Raw genomic sequence first — 14,811 nt, 5'->3', positions numbered from 1 at the left:
TCTCAGGACACTGAGTGGGTGTCCTACAAATTTAATTCAACTGATACTCTCTACCTAGAAATAACATCAGATCCCACAAGTTAAAGGCTCAGCCCCATAAGACTGCCCGCACTTCAGATGCCAGTAGTAAGTCTAAGTTGTTACCTGTGCTTCTGACTAACTGACTATACATGACAGGTTCCCGTGACCTACTCCTCAGGTTCAATTAATTTACTAGTGCCACTCAGGGTACTCAGAGGAACATTTACTTACATTTAACAGTTTATTAAAAAGGACACAGATGAACAGCCAGATGAAGCAGTACAGAGAGTGAGGTCCAGAGGGTTCTGACAGTAGGAGATTCTATTTCTGTGGAATTGGTATGAGATACCATCCTGGCTCATTTATTAATCTTGTTGTTCAAGAGTTTTTATACGGCTTTAATCTCTGGCCCCTCCCCTCCCAGGAGGCCAATCAGTAGGGTTGAAAGTTCCAACCCTCAAAGTGAACAGCCCCATCCTGAGGCTATGTAAAGATCCCATCCTAAATCACTCTATTAGCATAAACCCAGGTGTGACTGAAAGAGGTGGTTCTGAATAACAAAAGATAGTCTTCACTAAGAAAATTACAAGGGTTTTAGAAAGCTCTGTGGCAGAATCCAGAAAACCAAATGTATTCTGCATTATATACCACATTTTCCTTCTTTCATCTTTCCCACTCCACTTCTATCCTTTGTCATCTTTATCTTTTTTACTTATTTATTTTTATTATGGTGACATTGGTTAACGAAATCCAGTAAATTTCAGGTGTACAATTCAACAGCAAGGCATAAATATATGCCCACAGTTAGATTTCTTTCTGTAACTACATATTTGACCCCTTTAACCCCATCTACCTCCCCCTCCCACCCTCTGGTCTATTGTCCATGCCCATGAGTCTCCGTTTATATGCTTTGTCATCTTTAATATCAAGCACTTTGATACTGTTTTGTTCTTCAAAATCACAAACAAAAAACATCTTACATCTACGTATTAAAAAAAAGAATTAGTAACCTGAAAGGATGAAAAGAGAAGTGAAATGGACTTTAGAAATAAAGGATGAAAAGTAATATATGCTCAGCTAAAGGAACTGTAAAGAATATGAATGGAGAATTTCAACATCACATCTAAAATGCAAAGAATTCCAACATATACAGAGATAGGTCAGTAGATAAATTCATTCTCTGGTAGCTCCTTAAAAAACAAGTCCTTGAGGTTAATAAAGAATTTAGAAGAGATAAAGAAATTTTAAAAAAACAAAAACAAAAACAAAACCACCTTGAAAAGCATCATACATTCCAAAGATGTATTTTAAAGACTTTCATTCCTGGAACAATCACCTATACTGCACTGCTCTCTTGACAGGAACCATACCTCATATTATGATTGACCATACAGACTTTTGAAAATCTATATGAAATCTTTAAGTATATCCCTCTGACAAACCATAAATATGCAAATGTAATATGTATTTAAAAATTACTTAAAATGATTTCCCTGTTTCTTTTGCATAGTATTAGATAAAACTTACAAAAAGTTATTTCACACCACTGATCCAACTGCATCACTATGACCTAATGGAAAACTTAAGTCTTTTACAGGAAGCGTTAACACTCTATCTGATCTTCAATGTCTCCTTGTTGGATTATTGTTAACAGTCTATCAATTATTTTCTCTGCCTCAGTCTCCTCCCTTTTCCCCCACCCCCATTTTTTTCTGCACACTGCAACCAAAATAACCTTCCTATAAAACATGACTTTGAACACATTAGCTCTTGGTTAAAAACTTTGAGGTTTCCACTAAAAGATAAAATTCTTCTTTAGTCAGCATTCAATTAACTAGTAGCAGCCTATATTTCTAGTCTTTCTTTAATTATGTTCATAAAGCCTCTATTCAATGTCCTCCAAATGCTTTCCCACTCCTCTGCTTTTGTTCACTCATTTGAAAGACACCATTAAAATCTAATCAAATTATCACCAAATCCTGCAAAATAATTTTACCCTCTTAAATTTACTAGAATTTTCTACATATTCAATTCTATAAGATTCAGCATGCCTCCGTTATTTAAATTATCAAGTCTCTTCCTGCTTTCCCAGATTATCATGGCCTATCCTAATGTATGCCAGCATAGCAACCCATTAAGAAAAATACAATTAAAAAAAAATCTTAATATCAGTTGTCAAACCACCTGAGTGGGGAGTTTGTCCTTATTACTAAAGACTTCACTAGTCCAAAGCAAAACTGAAAACTCTTAATGTCAGTAAGGTCTCTCCAACTTCTAGTTTTCTGTTAACAATCTAAAGCCCATCTTTTCTTCTGTTCTCAAGAGAAGACCTTGTCACTTCTTACAAATGATTAAAAGCCATCTAATATATAAAAACTCTGTATTGGGTGACACCATGCATTAACACTCTACTCTACCCTGAGTCTGTCTCAGACATTAACAACCAATTAGGATGATATTCTATAAAGGAAGCCAATAAAAGTTAGCTGAGCTAGAGCACAAGACCTATCTAGCTTCACTAATCATTAACCTAGTACAGACTACCATTTGTGGATTTAAGTAAAGACTTATTAAATTTAGGATTTCTCAAATCATCAACCCATCATAGATTTATTCTATATTGAGTAAGGCTGGGCTTCCAAGTACCATCTTTTTAAATTTGCTTTTTTCAAATTTCAGGATGTCTTCATAGACATGTCTGAAGAGGTCTCCAAACTATAACAGTAACAAGTTATCGATAAATAGAGGCATTTAAATTGATTCTCTCCTTTTCTCCCCCTACTCCCTCTCTCTCCCTTCTCCCTCTTCCCTTGCAGGTATTATTTGAACATTTTTCACAATTAAACATGTATCTCTTTTTTAATCAGTAAAGCTTCTAACAAAAATCAACAGAAGTACCCTTCTAACTTTAACGTACAGAAATCGAATGAACAAACCTGGGAATCAACCAATTTGTTCTTTTCATTCTGTCTTTCCTGACTGAAGAACCACAAACTTTTTAACTTGCTCTCATTTAAGTTAGTCTCTCTTGAGGTTTAGCAAGTAGGCAACTATATTTTAAGTATAGAATAACTTTTTGTTCTAGCAATGATCTTTGAATGATTTACTTTAGACTATCCTCTAATAGTCCAACCACTGTCTTCACTTTTAGTTGTTTGCTGGAGAACTAAACTCTTGAAAGTAAGCAAAATGTAACTATTTTCAATAATCTAGATAAATATTAGTAAAATAAGTTTTACTATGACAATGTCTATTATAAAAAGAGCTGGCTCTGCCCATTAATAATGTAAACAAGAATTCAGAGAATACTATTAACATTATAGAATAACTCAATGTTTTAGAAGCTTCTTTCGCATACAATTGCTAAGATAATTAAATAGTATTCCTAAGTAATCAAATTATAGGCCCTGATACTTTCTTAGCCTGAAGAGTATTTAAATGTAATGAAATTACAAAAATATTCAATAATACCAAATATTAGGTGATTCAGATAGTTTGTTTTTTTTGTTTGTTTGTAACACCTACAGCACCTGGTATTCCTAGGTGGTCTCCTATCCAAGTACTAATCAGGCCCAACCCTGCTTAGCTTCTGAGATCAGACGGGTTCAAGCTTGTTCAGGGCGGCATGGCCGTAGACTCAGTTCTTTACTATAACTCACCAGTATCAGAGAAACTATATTATAGTATTGCAGAAGTAGGAAGCATAGCATTGGGAATCAGGTGACCTAAGTTCTTGTCCTACCTCAATCATTAACTAGCCACAAGCCTTTAGGAAGAGACTGAACCCAGTAACCTACTTTTCAGCTGTAACATTTCTTGTTCTGAAGAAAAAAAAAAACCCTGAATGTAAAATCTAATGAATAGAGGTAATTTTGAGAGTAAAAAAAAAAAGTACTACCAATAATCACACCTAGACAAGAGTATAAACTGGGACTGTTCCAGGAATACCAAAAGATATAATCGCCTATACTAAAAGTTATGATGTTGCCCAAATTTCCATACCTCTAGAAGCTTGTTTTCTTAAGTTAGTGTTTTGTTTTAATTTTTTCGTTTTTGGAGTTTTATTACTAAATTATACTAACTCTAGGCGTTTAGAAAGTTTGAATTCTTTTCAGCTAATGTCATACATAATATTCTATAAATATTTCAGAAAGTAATCTATATTCTCATTCCAGGCTTCATAGAAAAAAGAGCACAAATTAGTATCTTTTCCAGTTTAAGGTTTAAGATGTGTATATGCTGAACAAAATCTAAAAACTTAATGCCCTTAAAGAAAAAGCAATCAGTAATAACATACTCATTAACAGAGTTCTGAATATGATTTTACTATGTAATCAAAAAAGATCCTTGCACATCAAGACAACTGTCAAAATATAAAATTCGGAACAAAGTTGGGACCTTAGTAAAATCACCAGACTGGTACAATTTCTAAATACTTATAAAATTCATGTTGAACACACCTGAGTTACAAATGATCTCTGATCCCACAAATTCCATAGGATTTTAAATTACAGCTACAAAAAACTTAGCCCAAATTTTTAAATTTCCCAATTATTAGTGGCTGTTCATAAACATAAATCCAAGTTAATTTTCAGCTCTGACATAAGAATGCACTTCTCTCCTACCTTCCATTCCAAAGTGTAATTTGGTTGGAGACACAAAACAATTTATAATCACTCACCACTAGAGCTTTCACAGAAGCTTTGTGAGGTGTGGGCAGAGGCCTTCTCCAGCTGTTTAGCCTCTTCACTTGAGCCCAGCTGCTTTGTATTAGCCATTTTTGAGTCTTCTGTTAATGCATTATCTGTTTTCTTTTGAAGCTGGATCTGCTGCATCTGCTGGTCAGGCTTTGGAGCATCACCTACTCTCACTAAAGTCAAGGGAGGCTGTGAAGAGTCAGCCTCTACAGGCTCCTTTTCTGCAGTCACTGATTTCAGATCTTTATATTCAGCACTCTTTTCTTTCTGGGTATCAACTCTATTCTCAGCACATGGTTCTATTTCTGGAGCATCATCCTCCCACAACTGGGAATCTGAGCATTTCTCCACTCCCTCTAAAGGTTCAGAAGAAACATCAACTCTGGGAGACGGTTCCTTCACATCTACAATAACAACACTCGAGTCCTCTGAAGTAGCTTCCTCCCATGCTTCTTGATCCTTATGTTCCAATTCTTGCTCAAGTACTGGAAGCTTTTGTGGGGAATCAATACTAATCACACCAGTTTCAACTTCCATAGCTTCCTGGCATTGTTGTTTTGGGATTTCCTTTGGAAGAGACAACCCTTGGGACTGCGTTTCAGTCAGAGAAAGGTGTAATGGGACACTCTCCATATTTTCTTCTTTCAGTTCCTCTCCTTGACTTTCACAAGGAGTCTCAGGGATTTCTTCCACCTCAGACTCTGAAGACCCCTCCTCTGGATTATGTTCTTTAATTTCCATAGCTTCCTCCTGATCTAATACACTAGAGAGTGCCTCAGATCGAGTAGCTGGAGAAGGAACTGCCTGACTCCCTGAATCGCAAGTGAGATCAATACAAACATCTTCTGTTACAGTATCTTCTCTGCCTCTGCAACCAGTGGGTAAAATAACGTCATCTCTGGGTTCCATGTCATCCCCCTTTGTCTCATCAGAATTCTGATTCAGTTGTACTTGGTCATCTTGTGTTGGATTCATCAGAATATTATCATTTTCAGCAGAAATAAGTTTAGAATTGAGAACTGAAGATATGGGTTCAGTATCCTCAATCTGTGTGTTTTCTCCATCTTCATCAATCCTGTGAGAACTCAAGCTCTCCATCTTTGGGGACTGACTATACTCACTTGTAGAAAGCATCAACTTACAAGAATCCCCTGTCAAAGATAGCCCAAGATCCTCAGTGGAATTCTTTGGTTCAATCTCTGAAGTTTTAGAACACTCAACAGTCAAAGATGAACTATGCAAATCTCCACCTTTCTTCCCATCATTTGATCGTTCCTCCAAACTTGGAGATGGAATGAAAATGTCCTAAGAACCAAAAGAGACAAAACATCATTCGTTCTTAATCATAATTCTTTTAAATCCAATCCTTGAATTCATCTAAAATTTCTAAATCATTTATTCATGAACTAAAGAACTCTAGGACCATAATCTCAGCAATACAAAGCGCATAATCACCAGTCTTTTCATTAACGCAAGTCACTCTATTTAATGCTTTTCTTATGAATCATTGATCTAAAATAAGCATAAAATCTTAAAGTATTAACTCACACTTTTAAAGGTAAGAAGATACTTAAATTTAACTGCATATCACCAAGCTACTAAAATCATGTCATATATATGATGGGCCCTTAATTACACGGGAATCATTTGCCTACATATGCCTATACAGTCCACTTCAGTTTTCACAAAGTGTAAATACATACTTATTTTACTTCCCACTATTTCAAAATATGCTAGCATTCATAAAGCAGATGTTAAAATCCAAAACTTTTAATAACATTAGTCTACACATACTACTACTACATACCAACAAGGATGGCTGAAGTTAAAAAGACTACATCCTTTTGGTGAGGATGTGGAACAACTGCAACTCTCACACATTGCTGGTAGGAATGCAAAAGATACAGCCACTTTAGAAAATAGTATGGTAATATCTTATAAAGTTAAACATACATTACCATATGATCCAGAAATTCTACTTGTAGGTATTTACCCAGGAGAAATAAAATCATATGTCCACACAAAGACGTATATGCAAATGTTCATAGCAGTATTATTCATAATAGCCAAAAACTGGAAGTGACCCAAATATTCATCAACTGGTAAATAAATTGCAGATATCCATATCACGATTTACATATTTTATGATTCCAAATATATGAAATACTCAAAATAACAAAACTACAGTGAAAGAAGGCAGATGAGTAGTTGCCCAGGTTTGTAAGAGGGAATCAGGAAGGTAAGGAGGAATCAACTACAAAAGACCATGAAAAAACTTTTTAGGGTGAGTAAAACTATTCTATACATTGATAGTGGTTTGTGGTTATATTTGTATACAACTCCCAAAATTTATCAAACTAACACTTAAAATGGGATTTTTATTTTATGTAAAACTTCTTTAAAAAAAAAAAAGAAAAAACTACGAGGTTAATGTTTTTATGTAAAAATTTACATTTAGCGGATTATTTTGCCCAACAAAAATGCTATACTCTAGACATAGCTGGTAAGACATTTCCTTTTTTTTTTACATAAAATAAAAATCCCATTTTAAGTGTTAGTTTGATAAAATAAAATTAACTGCTTTGCAGTGAACAATGTTGTACAACCACCTCCTCCTACCAAGTTTGAAAACATTTTCTCACTCTAAAGGGAAACCCCATATCCATTAAAGAGTTGCCCCCCAGTATGAATACTTTTTAAGCATTATCAAAGTAAATACTGATGTGATTTTTTTTTTAACAGAACTTTTTTCAATATAGTACATAGAATTCAGTCAAAGTAAAATTTCAGAGGCTATCCAGCCTCCTCCCATGATCGCATCAAAATTAAAACTAGATTATAGAAAATCATCTTTGAGAACCACCTGAAGACTAGCTGAACAGAAGTCCTATAAATAAGAACATAAAGAAGCCATGTCGAGACTGGTAGAAGGGACAGAGATGCAGTAAACTCTTTGGCATCACTCTTAGCAACATTTTTTTAAAGATGTCTCCTTAGGCAAGGGGAAAAAAGAAAAATTTAAATGGGACTATATCAAACTAAGAAGGTTTTGTAGTGAATAAATTCCTCAACAAAACAAAAACACAACCTACTAAATGGGAGAAGATATTTGCCAATGATATATCCAATAAGGGGTTAATATCCAAAATAGATAAAAAACTCATATAACTTAACACCAAAAAATATAATTCGATTAAAAAATAGGTAGAGGACCTGAATAGACATTCAAAAGTTAGCTATTAAGAATAACATGTAAGGAGTTTGATACATAATGAAAAAAGTATGGAATGTAAATGGTGGATTTAATATATACATTTATTTTAACTCTTTCCGAAAACCCCACTAAGCAATTGTAAAGGGGTTTTTTAAGCAGAAATTTTTAAGGAAAAAAGAAAAGACAACTGAAACAAAATTTTGGAAGAGTAGTCATCTATTTAGCAGACTAGTGAAAGCTGAATTCTAAGCCAACAGTGGAGAAAGCCAAGAAGCAACCCAAATTACACCACAGAAACACCATACCCAAAAAAAGACTTGGGACTTGGCGGCAGTGCCAGCTAACTCTGGAAATGGTGGTGAGAGTGGAACTAAAAACAGGAGGACTGGTTGAAAATCTATTTAAGAAGCGTTTGACACCCCAGTCCTCTCTCCCTGACCCTCCTCTGCTCTAGAGAGTAAAATAAAGCATCTCTGAACTGGGAGACAAGAAGCACATTTACCAGAGAGAATCAGACTGAAAATGGGAAGATTAAATGAAAATTAACATATTCAATAGAACTTGCACCTGCCTCTCAGCACCCCCAGTCCTCTTCCACCAACAGACTTCTAGAACAATGACAGCCAACAGACAGATTAAGACATTTTTCTGGGAGGACCTGACCATGCTGAGACAAATTAAGATACTGACATTAGGGCCTCATAAATGACCTAGCAGATCACACTACAGTGAATCTCAGAAACAATAAGCACCAAGAACTTCTAATCAGTTTTCTGGTTTTTCACTCCTAAAGCAGACAATCAAGGATTATCAGACACCTGAAAAAAGCCTCTAATTACAAAGTCAAACATCGAAATTAACAAAACTAACTAAATTCTAGCTGAAGAAACAGTGACTATTCCAGGGAAAAGAAAACTTTTCAAAAACCTATTATTATCTTCACAGAGACATTAGTGTATACCCATAGGTATACACTAAAAAAATACCATATTTTTTTAAAATGCTATTTTAAAAAAAACGGGAGGGGTGAACATTCAGAGAAAATAGAAAGGTTTAGAAATTAAAAACTCAAGAGTAGAAATAACCCAGACAAAGGTTAAAAGATGTTTGAACCCAACAACTACTCTTAGGTATATACAAGAAATAAAAACATACATCCACACAAAAACTTGTGCATGAATGGACACAGCAGCACTATTCACAATAGCCAAAAAGGGGAAACACCACAAATGTCCATCAACTGATGAATGGATAAAATGTGGAAATATACACAATGTAGTATTATTCAGCATAAAAAGGAATGAAGTTCTGACGCATGCCACAATATGAATGAACAGTGAAAACATGATGCTAAATGAAATATACCAATCACAAATGACTACATATTGTATAATTCCACTTATGCAAAATATCTAAAACAGGCAAATCTATGGAGACACAAAGTAGATTAATAGTTGACTAGGACTGAGGGTGGAGGAAAAGGGAGTGAATGCTAATAGGCATAGGTCTTTGGGGACAGGGGTGGGGGAAGGAATGAAAATGTTCTAAAATTGGATTGTGGTGCAAAGAATGAAAAAGAATGCTAAAGAATGAAACTAGACTGCTATCTATTACCATACACCAAAATTAACTCAAAATGGATCAAAGACCTGAATATAAGATCTGAAACAATAAACTGCATAGAAGAAAATATAGATACTAAACTCAAGGACTTTGGATTTAAAGAGGATTTCATGAATTTGACCTCAAAGGCAAGGGAAGTAAAAGCAAAAATAAACAAATGAGACTATATCAAACTAAAAAGCTTCTGCACAGCAAAAGAAACCATCAACAAGGCAAAGAGGCAACCATCTGAATGGAAGTATATATTTGCAAACGATGCCTCCGATAAAGACTTAATATCCAAAATATATAAAGAACTCATCATACAATTCAACAACAACAACAAAAAAAAACAAACAATCCAATTAAAAAATGGGCAGAGGACCTGAAGAAACAGTTTTCCCAAGTAGACATGCAAATGCCCAACAGACGTATAAAACAATACTCAACTTCACTAGCTATTAGGGAAATGCAAATCAAAACCACAATGAGATACCACCTCACACCTGTCAGAATGGCTACCATCAACAGGACAAGTTAATAACAAGTGCTGGTGAGATTTCGGAGGAAAAGGAACCCTCATTCACTGCTGGTGGGAATGTAAATTGGTACAGCCACTATCTGGAAAATAGTATGGAGGTTCTTCAAAAAACTAAGATTAGAATTACCCTATGATCTAGCAATCCTTCTTCTGGGTATTTACACAAAAACTTGAAAACACTTACCCGCAAGGATATGTGCCCCAACCAACGTTCATAGCAGCATTGTTTACAGTGGCCAAGACACAGAAATAACCTAAGTGTCCACTGATAGGTGATTGGATAAAGAAAATGTGGCACATATATATATAATGGAATATTACTTAGCCATAAGAAAAGATGAGATACTGCCATTTGCAACAACATGGATGGACCTTGAGACTCATCCTAAGCAGAATGTCAGACAGAAAAAGTTGAGAACCATATGACTTCACTCATATGTGGGATATAAAATGAAAGCAACAAACATGACAAAGAGAGACTCATGGACACAGAAAGTGGATTAGTGATTACCAGAGGGAAGAAGGGGAGAAGGAAGGTAGATATGGATAAAGGGCGTCAAATATTTGGTGACAGAAGGAAATTTAACTTTGGGTGGTGAACACACAATGCAATATACATATGATATTTTATTGAATTGTACACCTGAAAACTATTTGATTTTATTAACCAATGTCACCCCACTAATTTTAATTAAAAAAATAAAAATAAAAAATAAAATAAATGTCCTTGAACTTAAAGGACCTGAGTTTCTATATTAAGAGAGCTTTTACCATTTGCCCAGAACAATGGATGAAAATAGACCTATGCCAAGATTGTGGAAAAATTGAGGACAAAGAGACTATCCTACAAGATTGGAGCAAGTTAAAAAAACAGCTCACACATGAAAGATCAGAATCAGACTGGCCGCTCACTTCTCAACATCACCACTAGAAGTTTGGATACAGTGGAGCAATACCTTCAAAAATTTTAAAAGAAAATTATTTCCAACCTAGAATTCTATATTCCTACAAACTATGAATCAAGTAGGAAAGAGCATGATACTAAAGAATGCCCTTCACCAAAATGAGGGAGTTAACCATGCAAGAAGACACAGAGCCCAATAGGAATCCAACACAATATAGGTAAGGACAATTTCCAAGGACAACACTGAAAGGGAGGTGACAGTTATGCACCAGTCATAGAAGGCAACAGTACAGGTTAGAAATTAGGACGCTCCAAAAGAGGTTTCTCCTTTGATGCCTCTGAACATCTTGAAAAGAGATTTTGACAATTAGTAGGAAGTCTAGTAAGAAATTCATAGAAGACTAAACAAATAAAAAAAATAATTATCAACTCCAGAGAAAACAAGAAATTTTGCAAACACGGAAAAATAATCATAATACTCCACAGGATCTGCTGTGAATAGTGTTTGTAATAATAGTGTTCGTAATAATGTAAACTCAATGATTTAAACAAAATTATGATGTAACTATACTGAGAACATGGAGAAATAGCTAAAAAAACTTTTAAGAATATAAGAAAATATAATCATGATGTATGTAGTTATGGAAGTAAATAAGAAAAAGCTTAAAGAACTAAAAGTGGTTGTCTGTGGATAGGGATGGGAAGAGACCTTGTTTTAACTATCTCTTTTTTTTTTTTTTTGGCTTTTACAATTGCTTAAGTAAAATCAAACCCTAAACATAAAACTGTTGTAAAGGTACTCTTGGGAGATATTTTTGGAAGCATAAAATGTACTGGCTGAGACATATTAAAATACGAGTCCAAACAAATTTGACTAGAGTCATCGTAGGTTCCAGGGATCTTTGAATTATGTTCAGCATCACTCAATTGTCTCAAATTTTGACTGCTGATTTTATATTTGCCTCTGAAGGTCTCTGGTAAATGTTGAAGGTGGGGCAATTTCAATAATGTCTTATTCTTCAAAAAGTTAGTTTTCCTTTTGTGGCCAAGTATCATTTCCCCAGGTAGGCATACCTTTGCAAAGACATTCATTTCCTTAAAAGCCCTGTTTGGTCACTGATAAACAACTGTTAACAGATCTCTAATATCAGCTACCTTTTCTGGAAAATTCTCAGTGCTCTGCATCAGTGCTTATAACTCATCCCTTAATTCTGATAACTCTTCCATATTATAAATAATCATGTATAACTTCAATAGAAAAATAAAAGCTAAAGAAAAAGATATATGGTGTTTGAACATTAACTTCACCTCTAGGTAACCCTGTCCTCACTCTTTCACTGCCAGGATTAGCTAACCCTTAGGGAGTATTTACCACGTTTAAGACATTATCCTAGGCACTTGATATATATTAAGTCATTTAACCTTCACAACTATTCAGTGAGGTAGGTAATATCCATATCTCCATGTGATGAGGAAAATGAAGCTCAATTTCAACTGGTCACAAAGACAGTAATGGTGGAGCCCGGATTAAGTCCAGCAAGTTCTGACTGTAAAGTCCTTGTTCTTAACCACTCCAACAAACTGCTTCTAATGACGCATAAAATGGAATTTTCAGCAACTATAAGCATAGCATTTGTGGACTACTTGTTGAATCTTAACAGGTGGCCTCGGAGGGACACAGGCTGGGGCTAAACTTGGCCTGCAGCTGAACCCCTCTCTCAGGACTGTACCACCAGACACCTACTACACAAAGCCACACTAATTAAGACAGAGAGACTTAGGAGCTTTCCTTAGTACATAGAAACAGACACAGAAAGGCAACCAAAATGGGAAGACAAAGATGCAGAAACCATATGACAGAACAGAACAGAGATCCAGGAATAATGGAGTCAAGCAATCTAACAGATGCAGAGTTCAAAATACTTGTTAAAAAGATGTTCAATGAACTTAGGGGAAGCATAGATGAACTCAGGGAGAATTTTAACAAAGAGATTAAAAAACATAAAAATGGAAATAAATTATAAAAGGGAACCAGTCTGAAATGAAGAACATATTATCTGAGATAAAAGAGTATATTAGAGGGAATCAACAGAGTGGATAAAGAAGAGGATAGAACCACCGATATAGACAATGGGGAAGCCAAGGACACCCAATCAGATCGGCAAGAAAAAAGAAGCCAAGACTATAATAATAATTTAAGGAGCCTATGGGACAAAATTAAATGTAAATAGATCTGGGTCATAGAGGTACATGAAGGAAAACAAGAAGTTGAAGAGCTATTTAAAGAAATGATGGGAAACTTCCCTAACCTGGTGAAGGAAATTGACATACAACCCCAGGAAGCTCAGAGTCCCAAAAAAGATGAACCCAAAGAAGCCCACACCAACACACATTATAATTAAAATGCCAAAGGTTATATACAAAGAGAGAATCTTAAAAGCAATAAGAAAAAAGCAGTTAGTTACTGACAAGACTGGCAGTTCATTTCTCAAAAGAAACTATGCAGGACAGAAGGGCTTGGCACAAAATATTCTAAGTGATAAAAACTCAGGATCTACAACCAAGAATTCTTTATCCAGTAATGTTATCATTTAGAGTCAAATGACAGATAAAGAGCTTCCCAGACAAAAATAAGCTAAAAGAATTTATCAACACCAAGCCAGTATTATAGGAAATGTTGGAGAGTTCTTTAAGAAGAAAAAAACATGAATCAAAAACATGAATGAAGAATGGTTAACTATATTCCTATCAACAAGTATCTCAAATGGAAAAGAATTAAATGCTCCAACCAAAAGATGGGCTGAATGGATAAGAAAATAAGACCCCGACATGGTACCTATAAGAGACTCACTTTGGATTAAAAGATGCACACAGACTAAAAGGGGATGGAAAAAGATATTACTTTGATGGACCTAGAGAGGATTGCGCTGAATGAAGTTAGTCAGGTAGAGAAAGACAAATATCACAAGATTTCACGTACATGTGGAATCTAAAGAATAAAACAAACAACAAAGTCAAAAATGGAAACAAACTCATAAATACAGAGAATATTTTGAGGACTACTAAATGGGATGGGGGTTGGAAGGATGGTGAAAATGGGCAAAGGGATTGAGTACAAACAGGTAATTACAAAATAGACATGGAGATAAAAAGTGTAGCATAAGGAAAATAATTAATAATGTTGTAATATATATGTAGGGGACAGGAGTACTAGATTTAAGGGGGTGATCACTTTGTGAGTTATGCAGATCTCTAATCATTATGCTGTACAACTGAAACTAATATATTATTGTATGCCAACTATAATTGAAAAGAGATTCATTGAATTGTACATTGTAAATATGAGCAACTAATTGTCTATTATATTTCAACAAAGCTGGGAAAAAAATGAAATTTTCAAGAAAACAACCAAGTTTTAAAACTCCAGAAATCCATTAAATTTCTTTCTTCCTACTGTCTCCTCCTCACTAAATTTATGGTATATTACTACTCATTTCTAAATATAAACTTTTGTTACAACACCTATAAACTGAAAGGCATGAAAGAAGTTATCCCAATAACATTAAAGTGATCCCCCCACTTAAGTTCTTACAAGAACAGGTATTTAGTTTGAATATATAATATAGTCATTTAGATGTAAGTTAAGGACCTTCAATTCACTAGAATGAAACCTGAATTTCATTTTTTTAATATTTAAATTTAAAATTATACAAATAAGATGTTAGTTTTCTCCTGCTTTTAGAAGAAAACTAATCTCTCATTTGAAAACTAAAAACCACCTTGATGTCCTCAGTACAGGAATAATTATGGTACATCCACTCAGAAAAATTTT

General features: G+C 34.7%; 1 protein-coding gene and 1 pseudogene across 5 annotated transcripts in view; both read right to left on the bottom strand.

Annotated features, from left to right (window-relative positions):
- TP53BP1 (tumor protein p53 binding protein 1) overlaps nt 1-14,811 on the bottom strand; it is an 81,761-nt gene that overhangs the window by 33,154 nt on the left and 33,796 nt on the right. For all 5 annotated transcript variants that reach the window (XM_006920436.3, XM_015595862.2, XM_006920437.3 and 2 more), the window contains exon 14: nt 4,703-6,023. In XM_006920436.3, coding sequence (XP_006920498.1) covers nt 4,703-6,023 — 1,321 coding nt within the window. The remainder of the gene's footprint in view (nt 1-4,702; nt 6,024-14,811) is intronic.
- LOC112469922 lies at nt 3,540-3,658 on the bottom strand (annotated as a pseudogene).

Source organism: Pteropus alecto, unplaced genomic scaffold (genome assembly GCF_000325575.1).
Source record: "Pteropus alecto unplaced genomic scaffold, ASM32557v1 scaffold86, whole genome shotgun sequence".
NCBI classification, from domain to species: Eukaryota; Metazoa; Chordata; class Mammalia; order Chiroptera; family Pteropodidae; genus Pteropus; species Pteropus alecto.
Note: the sequence above shows the minus strand (reverse complement) of the source record. Positions and strands in the feature narration are given on the sequence as shown.